Source organism: Sapajus apella, unplaced genomic scaffold (assembly GCF_009761245.1).
Source record: "Sapajus apella isolate SASKATOON/1434 unplaced genomic scaffold, GSC_monkey_1.0 scaffold50, whole genome shotgun sequence".
In the NCBI taxonomy this organism is placed as follows: Eukaryota; Metazoa; Chordata; class Mammalia; order Primates; family Cebidae; genus Sapajus; species Sapajus apella.
Window position 1 is genome coordinate 7,691,857 of NW_022436990.1, and position 16,190 is coordinate 7,708,046.

The following is a 16,190-nucleotide window of genomic DNA, read 5'->3' on the forward strand; positions in this document are numbered from 1 at the left end:
TTTTTTTTTTTTTTTTTTGAGATGAAGTTTCGCTCTGTTGCCAGGCTGGAGTGCAGTAGCGCAATCTTGGCTCACAGCAACCTCCACCTCCCAGGTTCAAGCAATTCTCCTGTCTCAGCCTCCCGAGTAGCTAGGACTACAGGCGTACACCACCACACCCGGCTAATTTTTGTATTTTTAGTAAAGACGGGGTTTCCACCATGTTGGCCAGGATGGTCTCAATCTCTTGACCTCGTGATCACCTGCCTTGGCCCCCTCAAAGTGCTGGGATTACAGGATGAGCCACCGCACCCGACCCCTATTTATATTTTGTTGCTATTGTGCCATACTTATATAATTTTCTAAACATTTATTCCTGGTATATAGGAAATGTGTTTACTTTTTAGACATTTCTGGGATGGCTGGGGAGGGGCCAATCTGAGAAAAAGTGATTGTAGAGTTCATCTAATGTCCTGACAGAGATGCATTTTGAAGTCAGACTATTGTGTGTTCTAGTCTTGTCACATTGATCCTGGCCAAATAACTTGGACTCAGTTTTTGTTGTTGTTTGTTTTTACCTGCAACAGAGGATAATAGTATAAGTCTATTATTCTTAACCCAAAAGGCATGGGGCCAGGTTCTTCTTCTTCTTCTTTTTTTTTTTTTTTTTTGAGACAGTTTTACTTTGTTGCCTAGGCTGGAGTGCAGTGGTGCAATCTTGGCTCACTGCAACCTCTGCCTCCCTGGTGCAAGCAATTCTCGTGCTTCAACCACCTGAGTAGCTGGCACTACAGGCATGTGCCAACATGCTTAGCTATTTTTTTTGTGTGTATTTTTAATAGAGATGGGGTTTTGCTATGTTGCCCAGGCTGGTCTCGAACTCCCAAGCTCAGGCAGTCTGCCCGCCTCGGCCTCCCAAAGTGCTAGGATTACAGGTATGAGTCACTGCACCTGGCTCAGATGTGTTTTGGAATAGAATGTATTTTGGATTTTAGAAAGATAATATGATGCCTAAACCGTATATTCCATAACTCTACCACTGGAGTCTGGGGCAGCACCCTGTAATTAAGTACATTCATATTTCTGTAGAAATAAAGTGAGATAAAGAGGGTATAAAAAGCTTTATATCAGTATAGGCCAGATTTGCTGCCAAGTGAGTTTTAAGAACTTCCTGAATTTTGGAACTGTAGACAAGCAAATTATAAATGTTAAGCCAGTTTAAAGGATATTATATCTAAAACAGGGCCTGTCCCAATAAGGACTAATACTTTATTAGGTCATTTTCTTATTTTTAGATAAACAATCTAAATAGCAAATTATAATTCTATCTCCACTCTAATACCTCTTAATTTCATTTCTTATTGTATTAACTGGATTTTCCAGAATGTAAAATAAATGGAGTTAGAAGCCACCTTGGAGCTTCTAACTTCTAATTGATGGTGGCTGTAATCCCAACACTTTGGGAAGCTGAGGTGGGAGGATGGCTTGAGCCTGGGAGTTCAAGACCAGCCTGGGCAACATGGCGAGACCCCATCTCTATAAATATAAACAAAAAAGTAAACTAATTCACCATTATGATGTTAATTAGCTTAGCTGTCATTTTAGATTTTTTTTTTTTTTTTTTTTTTAAAGACTGGTTTCACCATGTTGGTCAGGCTGGTCTTGGACTCCCGACCTCAGGTGATCCTCCCGCCTTGGCCTCCAAAGTGCTTGGGTTACAGGCGTGAGCCACCACGCCCAGCCTTGATTCTTTTTTTTTTTTTAGAAAGGATGGGTCTCATTTTGTCCCCCAGATTTTTTCCCTTCATGATTTTTATCCATTGTTTGTGTGTGTGTGTGTATAAAAAAAAATACAGTATATAGGCTGGAGTGCAGTGGCGTGAACACAGCTTACCACAGCCTCGACCTCCTAGGCTCAAGTGATCCTCTCACCTCAGCTTCCTGAGTAGCTAGACTACAGGTATGTGGCCCTGTGTGAAGATCCTTAATGTAGTAATTCGATTGTGGCACAAGTCTGGATCTTGGATTTGGAGGCTAGTGAGGGAACTGAACACCTGGTTCATTGTTGATTTGTAACCTAAATGGTACAGTAACAATACTGTTTATGAAAAATGAGGTATCAAGAGAAGGAAAGCCTCGTGTCTACCCAATTAGCTTCACATTCATCAATGTCTGGACATATCCCTCTGAGTGTCAGAATTATATTTCTCATATTTAAAAAATTATATCTGTGTGTGTGTGTGTGTGTGTGTGTGTGTGTGTATATATATATATATATTTTGTTTGAGACAAAGTTTCGCCTATTGCCCAGGCTGGAGTGCAGTGGCAGGATCTCAGCTCACGGCAACCTCTGCCTCCTAGGTTCAAGCGATTCTCCTGCCTCAGCCTCCCAAGTAGCTGGGACTACAGGTGTGCACCACCACGCCTGGCTAATTTTTGTATTTTTTCATAGAGACGAGGTTTGCCATGTTGGCCAGGCTGGTCTTGAACTCCTGACCTCAAGTGATCTGCCCACCTTGGCTTCCCAAAGTGCTGAGATTATAGGTGTGGGCCACTGCGCCCGGCCTGTATTCTTGTATTTCTTACTAATCAAAATGTTCTTTGGGTAAAGACATTTAAGATTTCAGGCATTTTTCTTGGCATTTTGTATAACCTTTCTGCATTAACCCTTTTTATCCATCCCAGGCAGTTTGTTTAAAAAACAAAACAAGAAACATAGAGTATTTAATGTCCACTCTTTTATTTTCATTTTTAGAGAAGGGGTCTTGCTCTGTCACCCAGGCTGTAGTGCAGCGTTGCCATCATAGTTTACTGCAGCCTTCAACTCCTGGGCTCAAGTGACCCTGCCACCTCAGCCACACAAGTAGCCAGGACTCTAGGTATGTGAGCACTATCACACTTGACTAATTTAAAAAAAATTTCTGTACAGACAAGATGTTACTGCCACGCTGGTCTTGGCCTCCCAATGTATTGGGGGTTATAGGCATGAGCTACTGCACCCAGCCTAATGTTCACCTATTTGAATTGACCTTTCCTATTCCTTCTATTCTTTTACTTAAGCATAAATAACCAATATTTAAAACTATTCTATATTTAATCCTAATTCATCTAGATTTTGCCTTATAATGTAAAAACTTACTTAACAAATTACAGAATTTTAGTTTTTTACCCCTAAAAGGATCCTCTAACCATAAAAATTGAATTATTTGCTAGTCTCTCATCCACTGATTCTAGGAGGGTGGAATCAGTCAAGGCTCTAAGGGTGTGGAAATTCATCAGCTTGTCTTTAGAGGATTAGCCTAGTAGATTCAGATGGGTGGTCCCAGAACAATAATCTCTGAACTGGAAGAAACTTGCTTCCTTGTTAGGAAACTTTACTAATCCTGACAGCTCTGAAGAGGATGTGGTTGGTGAAGTTTCCTGCTTCTGGTGGTGCCCTCCCATTGTGTGGGCCTGGTGTTTGCAGAAACAGGGGCAGCTCTTACTTCAACTGGCATGAGACTAGCAGCCACACTCACCTGCAGGTCAACAGCACCAGACTTGCTCAGTGCAAAACAGGGCATAAAATGTATTAGCCTTAGACTTTCCAAGATTTTTTTTTTTTTTTAATCTCCAGGATTTTAAAATCATCTCTAATCAGTGGCTCAGGTCGCCAGTCTGGGATTTTGAAAAATCCTGTACATTTAAAAACATAGGTTACTATGAATATATGGTTTATTCTGTTTTTCCTTAACATTGTGATGGTGGTTTTCTAAACTTTAATATAAACCAATTCCTTAATGTCACCTTCAAGTATTTATTATTAAGGAGGCACAGAAAATGCATACATTCTACGATTTTTCTAGTCCTGTTTCCTCAAGGTAAATAAGTTTCTACTCTTGAAAATGCTGGTTCTTACTATGTTTTTCTCAAAACTACTAAAGATCATACTAATCCTTTTACTGTATAGTTAAAACATCCAGTGGGACTTGGAGTTCACATTCAGTAACACCGTTTGAATGAGGAATTGTAAAAGGCCTTGCTTCACATGCCAATTTACAGTCAAAAAATTTTTTTGGTGACAGGGTCTTGCTCTATCACCCAAGCTGAAGTGCCGTGGCACAATCACAATTCACTGCCGTATCAAACTCCTGGGCTCAAGTGATCCTCTTGCCTCAGCCTCCTAAGTAGCTGGGACAACAGGTGCAGGCTTATCATGCCCAACTAATTAAGCAAAGTTTTTTTTTTTTTTTTTCTTTTTTTTTTGTAGAGATGAGGTCTTGCTATGTTGCCCAGGCTCATCACAAACTTCTAGCCTCAAGCAATCCTCCCACTTCAGCCTCCCAAAGTGCTGGGATTATAGGTGTGAGCCAGAGCACCTGGCCAGAGATTTCAAAACCAAAGTTGTCGTTTGTTATTTAATTATATCCTATAGCTACAGTTTACATTTCTGGCTATAAATTATTTTTTTGAGACAGGGTTTCTTTTCGTCACCCAGGCCGGAGAGCAGCGGCACAATCGCCACTCACTGCAAGCTCTACCACGAGCTCAAACGATTCTCCCACCTCAGCATCCTAAGTGGCTGGGACCACAGATGTGCACCACCACACCCTGGTAAGTTTTTACATTTTTGTCAGAGACAGCATTTCACCATGTTCCCCAGGATGGTCTCAAACTCCTGAGCTTAAATGAGCTGCCAGCCTCGGTCTCCCAAAGTGCTGGGATTACAGGTGCGAGACAGCACACTTGGTGCTGGCTGAAATTTCTTAAACCAAGTAAACTTGTATAGGTGTCAACGCCACCAAATCTACAATGTTTAGATGGTGAATATTTGTCTGCATATACCAAAGGCTTAATCCTTAATTGTAGGTGAACCACAATGAGCTATCACCTGATTCGTTAGCATGACTATTATCAAAAAGACAAAATGTAACTAGTGTTGATGAGGATGTGGAGAAAAGGGAACCCTTACAATTAAGGGGAATGTACATTAGTACAGCCATTATAGAAAGCAGTATGAATGTTCCTCAAAAAATTAAATAGAATTACTCTGTGACCCAACAATTGCACTCCTTGGTATGTATTCAAAGGAAGTGAAATCCGTATGTTGAAGAGATATCTGCAATCCCATGTTTATTGCAGGAGTATATACAATAGCCAAGATATAATTGCCTTAAGTGTTCAACAGTGAATGAATGGATAAAGAAAATGTGATATCTATACACAAATACTACACAGCTGTTAAAAAGAATGAAATCCTGTCATTTATAACATGGATAAACCTAGAGGACAATACATTATGTGAAAATAAGTCAGATACAGAAAGACAAATGTCACATTTTCCCTTACATGTCAAATCTAAAAATGTTGATCTGTAAGTAGTGAATAGAACAGTGGTTACCAGGGACTGGAGGTGGTAGTGGAAAGGATGGAGAGAAGTTGGTGAATGGCTAAAAAGTAGCAATTGGAGAGGAAGGGCCCAGTGCAGTGACTTACACTTGTAATCTCAGCATTTGGGAGCCTGAGGTAGGATTGCTGGAGACCAGGAGTTTAAGACCAGCTTTGGTGACACTGGGAGACCCCTATGTCAATTTTTTATCTTTATAAAAGATAATCAGCCAGGCCTGGTGATGCATGCCTATAGTCCTAGCTACCTGGGAGGCTAAGGTGGCAGCACTGCTTACCTCCAGGAATTTGAGGTTGATTTGGTATCCTATTGCACAGCAGAGTGACTATAGTCAACAGTAAGGTATTGTGGGTCCAGGAACCATGGCTCATGCCTATATTCCCAGCATGTTGGGAGGCTGAGGCAAGGGAACTGCTTAATGTCGGCTAGGAGTCTGAGACAAGGGGACTGCTTAATGTCAGCCAGGAGTCTGAGACCAGCCTATGCAACATAGTAAGACCCCATCTGTACAAAAAATAAAATTAGCTGGGTGCAATGGTGTATGCCTGTAGTACCAGCTCCTAAGGAGGCTGAGGTGGGTTACTTGAGCCAGGGAGTTCAAGGCTGCAGTGAGCCATGATCATGGCACTGCACTCTAGCTTGGGCAACAGAGCAAAGACCCTGTCTTAAAAAACAAAAAATAATACAACTCGATCAAGACACTTGAAGGTGAGCAAAAAAAAAAATTTTAAAATTAAAAATAAGGTATTGTGTACCTCAAAATAGCTAGGAAAGAATTTTAAATGTTCTCACCACAAAAACACGGTGTTTCAGGTGATGGAGATGCTAATCACCTTAATTTGATAATTATAATGTATACATGTATTGAAACATCACACTGTACCCCATAAATATGTACATCATATATCAAAAATAAATTTTAAAATAGGAGGTGAAAACAACAGGATGCAATTATTTTCCAAAAGCACTGTTTTTATTTATATAGAGTCCTAACCCTTTTGGCGGCAGGAGGAATGGGAGAGGCTCGTTTTTCAATCCAGGGATCTCCGTAATGTTGGTTTATTGTTACCAAACACACAGGTAAGTGACATCATGGATCTGGCAAACTAAGGACAATGTTTAGTCTCTCTCTGCTAGAGCAACAAGGTGAGCATCAATCTCTGCTTCTGTAAGAATCCTAGAAGGTAAAAGGGGAAAAAAACTATTAAAAAAAATTTCAAGCAAAGTAGGATAGTATAATAAACGCCCATATACCTATGACCTTCAACAATTATCAATTTATAAACCAATTTTTAAAAAATCCATACACACACTTATCCTCCCAGATATTATATCACCTTCGCCTATACACAAAAATGTTTACTTCTTTGACAACAGATTTAAAACTGTCTCTTAAAATTCTTTAGCTGCAGCTAAGATAGAAAATATTTTAATGGAATATAAATAAAGCTAAATTATACATATTCTATTTAGCTTCTATGTCAAAATGCATTTATTTATTTATTTTGGGACAGAGTCTTACGCTGTTGCCCAGGCTGGAGTGCAGTGATATGATCTCAGCTCACCACAACTTCTGCCTCCCTGGTTCAAGCGATTCTTCTGCCTCAGCTTCCTGAGTAGCTGGGACTACAGGCGTGTGCTACCACACCTGGCTAATTTTTCCATTTTTGGTAGAGACAGGGTTTCACCATATTGGCCAGGCTGGTCTTGAACTCCTGACCTCATGATCCACCTGCCTTGGCCTCCCAAAGTGCTGGGATTATAGGTGTGAGCCACTGGGCCCGGCCGTCAAAATGCATTTATATGTAGTATAACTCAAGTTTATGTCAGCTCAAAGATAAAAATTCAGAGAAATTTTAAGCATATTAAAGTGTTCAGATTCAGCAGAAGTTCATGAAAATAAAGTTGTCATTCCATGAATAGTCTACCAGCCAGAGAGTGCTCCATGTTTAACATACATTTTTTCTTTCTTTTGACATGGAGTCTGGCTCTGGTGCCCAGGCTGGAGTGCAGTGGCACAATCTTGACTCACTGCAACCTCCCGGGTTCAAGCAATTCTCCTGCCTCAGCCTCCTGAGTGGCTGGGATCACAAGCGCCCCCACCACATCCTGCTAATATTTGTATTTTTAGTAAAGACGAGGTTTCACCATGTCGGCAAGGCTGGTCTCAAACTCCAGACCTCAAGTGATCTGCCTGCCTCGGCCTCCCAAAGTGCTAGGATTATAGGTGTGAGCCACTGTGTGCAGCCCGGAACATGTATTTTCTAAATGATGTTTGCCTTGAATGGAATCAATTGTTTGGCAACCTTGTCAAAGTGAAATATTACTACTAGACTTCTACAAAGTGTAATTTGTCAAAAGGTCATTTTTTAGTGCAACTGAAGGCAATATTAAGTATTTAAATAGTTGATGCTTATGTTATATATTCTGATTATTATTTACTTTCACAGAATTTATTTTGAAGATTTTTTGGTTTCTTACCAATTTTAGAAATAACAAATGCAAATAAAATTTTAAAGATGGCAGTTCTCCAAACAGAAAAGAAAACAAGAACTGTAGGTTTTTTAGAAAAATTTTACAATTACTCCTGCTAAAATTTTACTGCTTAAAAAACAACAAAATACCTTTTTCAAAAAGAACTTGATCCCCACCACCACCCAAGTTATAAGACTTCTTTCTATAGGGGGAAAAAAGCTAGAGGAAAAAAAAATGTCTCCTGTAGTTCCTGGTATCTGTGGATTTCACTGTAGTATTTTCTTTACAGTTAAATATAAGCTCATCCTAGTCCGTGGTATATCAACTGCCTCATAGGGCTGCTGGGAGGATTAAATAAGATGATTATGTGAACCACTCAGTATGGATTTGAATAATGGAAGCTATAAGGCTAACGCGTGGGAGTTAGTCACGTAGTGAGTAAGAACATACACACATCTAGCATCTGCAAGTCAATTAGCTGTATTCAAAATTTGGGCTTTCCAAAGATCTCCGGATAAGGGTCTGACATAAATCAGTAGCTCATACTGCGTCTCACAGTTCTACTTAAAGAACCACTAAACAACCAAAGTTCTATCTGAAAAACTTGCACCTACTACTTTGGGAATTAAATTGGTATTGGCCTTAAACTAAAAAAAGGAAACACTTATTCTTTCTTTATTCCTTACATAAAGGTTACTTGGTGTTAGATATAACTTTGAAATAAGGAGAAAAGCTTTCATATCTGACTCTTACAGAGAGTCCAATAAGCTTTAAAACATCTCAGGTGCTTGGGGGTGGGAGGGGGAGGTTACTTTTGCACCAATAAAGAAAAAAGAAAAATTAATAATTTTTTTAAAAGTAAAAAAGTTTCCCCCACAAGTTATAGGACAAATGGACTCACATGCCTCCACCTTTCTAGTCTGCACTTGGCCCACAATATAACTCACCTGAATTTAGGATTTTCAACTGTCACTACTCCAACTTCTATTTCCGAAGGTTTGAAATCAATTGATAAAACAGTAGACAAGCATGTAATTGCAGTCTGAAAAAAAGTATCAATTTTAAAATAGAGTATTTTTTAAGACATTCCAAGGTTTTCTTTCTTATTTCTAGCTTATTCAATACAAATCATGAGTCGATCAGGAGCTCCATATTTCAATGAGGCAATGCAATGTTACTAACAGACTGCTTAACTCTAATGTATCGCCTGCCAATGATAAACTTGTTTCTACCAAGTCAAATAATAAATTAAAGGGGTCCATTAATCAAAATAGGATGATTTATACAAAACAGTTTATTAGCTTCATGACCCAGGCACTACTCTTCACTTGGCACTTGGGGTGAAATGGGGAAAGAATAAAGATCAATGATACACTCTGCACGTTCAAGGAATTTACAGTAAAAATTATTTAAGAATGTTATAAGGTTTTTTTTGTTTGAGATGAAGTCTCACTCTGTCGCCCAGTCTGGAGTGCAGTGGCTCCATCTTGACTCACTGCAACCTTTACCTCCTGGGTTCAAGTGATTCTCCTGCATCAGTCTCCTGAGTAGCTGGGATTACAGGTGCCTGCCACCATGCCCGGCTCATTTTTTGTATTTTTAGTAGAGACGGGTTTTGCCATGTTGGCCAGGGTGGTCTTGAACTCCTGACCTCAGGTGATCCGCCTGCCTCCCAAAGTGCCGAGCCACCACGCCTGGCCTTAAGTGTTTATATACCTGACGTGGTTAATTATGTAACTAATTATGAATTGCAATAAAAAATCTTTAAGAAACATTTAGACACAGCCCAGTACTTCCTGAACATTAATTAGCTTTGTATCTCCTTTAGGCATACTGCCAAACCAAACATAAAAGCATTAGATGGTAATTTTTCTTTTGCCATTTATTGGAAGCATGTTAACGTCCTCTGAATGGATTTAATCTCTGACTCTTACACCCAAAATCTACTAAAATTTTTGTTTTTAATTTCTTTGCCGTAAAGAGAACTGGCTTGAACACTTGGACTCAAGCAAATCCACATAGCTGGGACTACAGGTGTGTGCCACCATGCCCAGGTGGTTCCTTTTTATTTATAGTTTCTTATTTTATGTGTTTTGTTAAAAGCCAGCTCAAATACACTATGAAGGAATTAAATGAATAAAAGCAATCCAAATTTTCCTATGTCAGCTGTATGATACCAATTTCATTATTAAGTTGACAAATTTGATTCTTGTGATGTAATTCAGGAATAGCATTTATAGAATGTCAATTATGCAAAGATCCTCACTGTTGTACATAGCATAAAAAAGGTCAGCTCCTTTTTGGTTGACTTACTTCCACTGTCTGTTCAAATGTCCAGTCAAATTTCTTCTTCACTTTTTTTTCAAGGAAGCTGGTTGACTCAGTCTGTTTAACTCCTGCTGCAGTGGCTTTAAACCCACAGTAGTAGCCTGCAGGATCACACTTATATACCTGAGGGCCTTGCTCTTCATCTATACCAATTAAAATCATACCTAAAAAGAGAGAAAGACCCTAATTAAATATCTTTTCTCCTCTTTCTTGGTTGTGTCACATAGCTGTTACTAATCATTACTTTGGCCATCAATTTTAGAATATGTATTTTCCTTTAAGAAAACTGATAAAATATCACCACAGGTAACTTAGGTAACAGAAAAATTCCCATTTCACAAAAGGATTTATCACAGATTAAAAAAAAAAGTTTGAATAATTACAAATACAATTTAAAAACAGGATTTCCAATCCTTGCTGTTATCCAAGCATGTTTATTTGACCCCTAATCCTTTAAAATGTTGCCTGGTCAAATACATTTCAAAAACACTTTCTTTTTTAGAGATGAGGTCTCGCTATGTTGCCCAGGCTGGTCTCAAACTCCTGAGTTCAAGTGATCCCTCCTGCTTTGGTCTCCCAAAGTGCTGGGATTACAGGTGTGCACCACTGCGCCTGGCCCAAAGACACTTTCATATACCTCTTCTGGAAACAGACAATAAATAATAGCATATTAAATACTCTGAAACACTCTTTTGTAGATTGACCTATTTAACTCAGTTCTTCAGTTTGACTAAGAAATAGAAATACCTTTTTTTAAATTTAAGAAATACCTATTAAAGTTCCAGGGAATAGTATATGGGACACATTTTGGGAATGCTGGCACAAACTGCAATACACTTAAGGCTATCTGTTCACCTATACACTGCCCATCTTCGTTACTGTTGGTATACACTCCTCTAGTAAGTCATACAAACCAAGCTCTAAATTCTACACATGTAACTTTGTCACTACAATTCTAGTGTTACCATATTATAGGCATTAAATTAAAATAAACACCATCATTAAATTTCTTTCTACTCAGTAGAGCAGCTAACAAAGTACTTAAGGAACGGTTTAACTGCTTTCTTATATTTGATATATACAAAGTATGAGGGCAACACAAAAAGGTACCCACTTACTGCTTGGGGAAACAACAAATACTTTTTTTTTTTTTTTGAGACAGAGTTTCGCTCTTGTTACCCAGGCTGGAGTGCAATGGCGTGATCTCGGCTCACCGCAACCTCCGCCTCCTGGGTTCAGGCAATTCTCCTGCCTCAGCCTCCTGAGTAGCTGGGATTACAGGCACGTGCCACCATGCCCAGCTAATTTTTGTATTTTTAGTAGAGACGGGGTTTCACCATGTTGACCAGGATGGTCTCGATCTTTTGACCTCGTGATCCACCCGCCTCGGCCTCCCAAAGTGCTGGGATTATAGGCGTGAGCCACCGCGCCCGGCCTAACAAATACTTCTTTACTCCAAGGTCTTGCAAGATGAGTAAGATTTAAGTAGTTTTTAAGTAAGAAGTCAAGAGGGTCAGATGCTAAACAGAAATCATTACACTGACTGCTTTAATGCTCATGAATGAATGACACAATGCCAGAAACAAACAGGCATTACATTTTTCAGGCTAATTTATTACATTACATCTAAAAAGCAATAAATCTCATCCCTCTCTCAATACAATTTTACTGGTTTTCAAAAATAGAAATTTATTCTAAAAATATGAATCACAGACCTGTGTGTGATCCTAATTCCTAAGGGTGGTCAAAAGAAACAGGTACATCAAGATGCCTGATGTAGGCATTTCTATGGAATTAGTAATCTGGAACTGCAGTAGAACCTCATTACAACATCCTAATAAAATCAGGACTTGGATATTTCAAATCACATACTCCAAATGGAAATATGTTGATACAAAGTCTAATAGCATCTAAAGCTTAAAGATAATGTCTAACATACTGTTGTGAAACCTATCCTTTAGCTCTGATTAAAAAGATTTTCCCACCGTATATAATTTCTAAACCGTATGTTCAGAACTCAAGTGTTACTGAAATAACTTTCTCTATGCATGTTCTATAAAAAGTTACAATTCACCAATTATTTGGGAGATTTCTTAGAATACTTACAACAACCAAGAGGCCTCATTTCAGCATTCTGTGTGTAGACCTGAGAAATATCAGCAATTCTTTTACACAGCATGTCCACAGGAATCTCATAGCCATACTTGTATTTCCAGTTAGCTGCCTCATAGCGTGCCCTCTGCACCTGGGATCTGCTGTCAGCTTATAGCATAAAAAACAAAGGTTTCCCTGGTTAGAAGGAAAGAACGAACCTGAATGCCAGGTTATTTTCCCACCACATAGACTTACATGAGTTAAAAAGAGAAGGGGTCTACTATGCCTTTTTCTCCCCCAATGAATACTAAATAACTCATCAAGAAGTTTATGAAAAAATTTAAAAACATGAAGCTCTCTACACAGTACTGCCCTATTATACCGAGCCTTTCATCAGCAGTCAAAATAGTTTCTACAAGTGTCTAGTAACTCCCCAAAGAGTAAGCATTAAGGAGGCTGGGCATGGTGGCTCACACCTGTAATCCCAACACTTTGGGAGGCCAAGACAGGAGGATCACTTAAGGCCAGGAATTCGAAACTAAGCTGGCCAATATGGCAAAACCCTGTCTCTACTAAAAATACAAAAATTAGCTAGGCATGGTGGTACATGCCTGTCGTCCCAGCTACCCAGGAGGTTGAGGCATGAGAATTGCTTGAACCCAGGAGGCGGAGGCAGCCTGGGCAACAGAGTGAGACTCTGTCTCAAAGAAAACAAAAAAGCATTAAGGAGAGAGAATAGGCCGGGCGCGGTGGCTCACGCCTGTAATCCCAGCACTTTGGGAGGCCGAAGCGGTCAAGAGATCACGAGGTCAAGAGATCGAGACCATCCTGGTCAACATAGTGAAACCCCGTCTCTGCTAAAAATACAAAAAATCAGCTGGGCATGGTGGCGCATGCCTGTAATATTTTTTAGGCTTAGTTTTTCATTTATTTATTTATTTATTTATTTTTTGAGACGTAGTTTTGCTCTGGTTACCCAGGCTGGAGTGCAATGGTGCGATCTTGGCTCACCGCAACCTCCGCCTCCTGGGTTCAGGCAATTCTCCTGCCTCCGCCTCCTGAGTAGCTAGGATTACAGGCACGCACCACCATGCCCAGCTAATTTTTTTTTTTGTAGTTTTAGTAGAGACGGGGTTTCACCATGTTGACCAGGGTGGTCTTGATCTCTTGACCTCGTGATCCACCCGCCTCGGCCTCCCAAAGTGCTGGGATTAAAGGCGTGAGCCACCACGCCCGGCCTCATTTATTTTTTAGAGATGGGGTCTTGCAGTGAACCATCATAGCTCACTGCAGCCTTGAATTCCTTGGCTCAAGTGATCCTCCGACTTTAGCCTCCTGAGTAGGCAGAACGTTATGCATGTACTACCATATCAGTTAATTTTTTGTTTTTCCAGATCACATCTTATTGTTGCCCAGGCTGCAGTACAGTGGCATGATCTCGGCTCACTGCAACCTCTGCCTCCTGGGTTCAAGCAATTCTCCTACCTCAGCCTATCAAGTAGCTGGGATTACAGGCAACCACCACCACAGCCAGCTAATTTTTTTTGTATTTTTATTTTTTGAGACAGAGTCTCACTGTTGCCCAGGCTAGAGTGCAGTGGTGCAATCTTGGCTCTCTGCAACCTCCACCTATTGGGTTCAAGCATTTCCTGCCTCAGCCTCCTGAGTAGCTGGGATTACAGGTGTGCGCCACCATGCCCAACTAATTTTTGTATTTTTAGTAGAAACGGGGGTTTCACCACATTGGCCACGCTGGTCTTGAACTTCTGACCTCAAATGATTCTACCACCTCGGCCATCCAAAGTGCTGGGATTACAGGTGTGGGCCACTGTGCCTGGCTTTTTCTGTATTTTTGGTAGAGACAGAGTTTCACCATGTTGGCCAGGCTGGTCTCGAATTCCTAAACTCAAGTGATCTGTCTGTCTCAGCCTCCCAAAGTGCTGGGATTAAAGGTGTGAGCCACCGTGCCCAGTCCCCAGCTAATTTTTAAAATTGTTATATGTATTATAACAAATTTAAAAATTATGTTTTTTATATATATATATACACACACATATAATTATGTTTAATAATTATGTTATATATACATGTAATTATATATAAATTATATGTAAAATTATATGTATAATTTCAAAAAAGCTCACAATACTCTTAAAATATTGATAATAGTCTTAGAATACTGCAAATCACTCATGGCACCTGAAAATCAGGCAATAAGAGAAGTTTAAAATTAATACACAACTCAAAATAATTTGAAAATAACAAAAGGCTTGTATATCTATGTAGATACCTAGCTAATTACCTGTCATTCCGGTCATCACACAACCAATGTTTTCAGTTATCTTGAATAAGTGAGTCACTGTGCTGGAATCCAGTAATTTGTCCTAATGAACAAAATAAACGAAGATATATATTTTTAAACTTACAGGTTTCTGTATAGTTATAAAATAAAATTACATTTTTATTTATTTATTTTGAGACGGAGTCTTGCTGTGTAACCAGGATGGAGTGCAGTGGCACAATCTCGGCTCCCTGCAACCTCAACTCGCTGCAACCTCTGCCTCCCAGATTCAATCGATTCTCCTGCCTCAGCCTCCAAAGTAGCTGGGATTACAGGCGTGTGCCACCACATCCAGCTAATTTTTGTATTTTTAGTAGAGATGGGGTTTTACCAAGTTGGTCACGATTGTCTCGATCTCTTGATCTCGTGATCCGCCCACCTTAGCCTCCCAAAGTGCTGGAATTACAGGAGTAAGCCACCGTGCCTGGCCCATGTTTTTATTTTTAATTTGCCCTGCTTCTTGGAGAAAATAATACTATGGAACCATAAAAATAAACTATATAATAAATGTCTTCTGATCATTTTATAGTTAAAATCAATTTTTTAAAAAGGGTTTCGAATTAGCTGGGTGTGGTGATGCATGACGCATGCCTGTAATTCCAGCTACTCAGAAGGCTGAGGCAGGAGAATCATTGGAAGCCGGGAGGTAGAGGCTTCGGTGAGCTGAGACCTCGCCACTGCACTCCAGCCTGGGCAACAAGAGCAAAACTCTATCTCAGGAAAAAAAAAAAAAAAGGAGTGGGGTAGGGTGGTGGCGGGTTTTGAGAGGCTCTATTTTCCTTTTTTTCTTTTTCTTTTTTTTTTTTTTTTTTTTCAGACAGAGTCGCACTCTGTCACCCAGGCTGGAGTGCAATGGTGTGATTTAAGCTCACTGCAACCGCTGCCTCCCGGGTTCAAGAGATTTTCCTGCCTCAGCCTCCCTAGTAGTTGGGATTTTAGGTGCATGCTGCCACGCCTGGCTATTTTCCTTTTCTAGATGATAACTTTTCCTGTGGACAAACTATAGCTTACTTGACTTAAAAATCCCATGATGCTTATAATCACACCACGAAGTTTAATATGTTAATTCTGTTTACACAGCTGAACTGTACATAAACGTTAAATAGACACTTCTTGGCTGACAGGACAAGCAGAGTCAAAACAAGAATCATGTTAATATTTGTATATAAAAACATACTTTTCTACAAACCCATGAAAAATTCTTATATTCTGTAATTATTGACTATTTGGGCAGTATTACTTACAGGTACTTTCTTCTGTGTGACAATTACTGCACAGTCTTTCCCTCTGACAGCTACTGATGTAAGGCCACCCTGGTTAATAGCCTTAAAAGCATATTCTGTAAAACAGAACAGTTTTTAAGTTTATTGTAGATTCTTGCAATAAAATAATAAACAGTCATTAAAAAGAACGAGAAAGAGCTATATTAACACGGAATGCTTATACAGCATTCCAAGATATGAAAGTCAAAAGAATAATGACGACCATAAGTGAGAGTTAAACTAACTCAATTTCTTCCATTTTTATTTTACTGAAATTATTTTCATTAGGCTGATGCACCCAATTTCCAAAACATTTTTTTTTTTT

The 16,190-nt window shown here is 39.5% G+C and overlaps 1 protein-coding gene across 1 annotated transcript in view; it reads right to left on the bottom strand.

Moving 5' to 3' along the window:
* Nucleotides 1-6,316: 6,316 nt before the first annotated feature.
* PSMA6 (proteasome 20S subunit alpha 6) overlaps nucleotides 6,317-16,190 on the bottom strand; it is a 28,127-nt gene continuing 18,253 nt past the window's right edge. The window contains exons 2-7 of the mRNA XM_032242547.1: nucleotides 15,848-15,942; nucleotides 14,565-14,646; nucleotides 12,275-12,430; nucleotides 10,154-10,332; nucleotides 8,788-8,882; nucleotides 6,317-6,542 (exon numbers count right to left, since the gene is read on the bottom strand). Coding sequence (XP_032098438.1) covers nucleotides 6,485-6,542; nucleotides 8,788-8,882; nucleotides 10,154-10,332; nucleotides 12,275-12,430; nucleotides 14,565-14,646; nucleotides 15,848-15,942 — 665 coding nt within the window. The 3' untranslated portion in view covers nucleotides 6,317-6,484. The remainder of the gene's footprint in view (nucleotides 6,543-8,787; nucleotides 8,883-10,153; nucleotides 10,333-12,274; nucleotides 12,431-14,564; nucleotides 14,647-15,847; nucleotides 15,943-16,190) is intronic.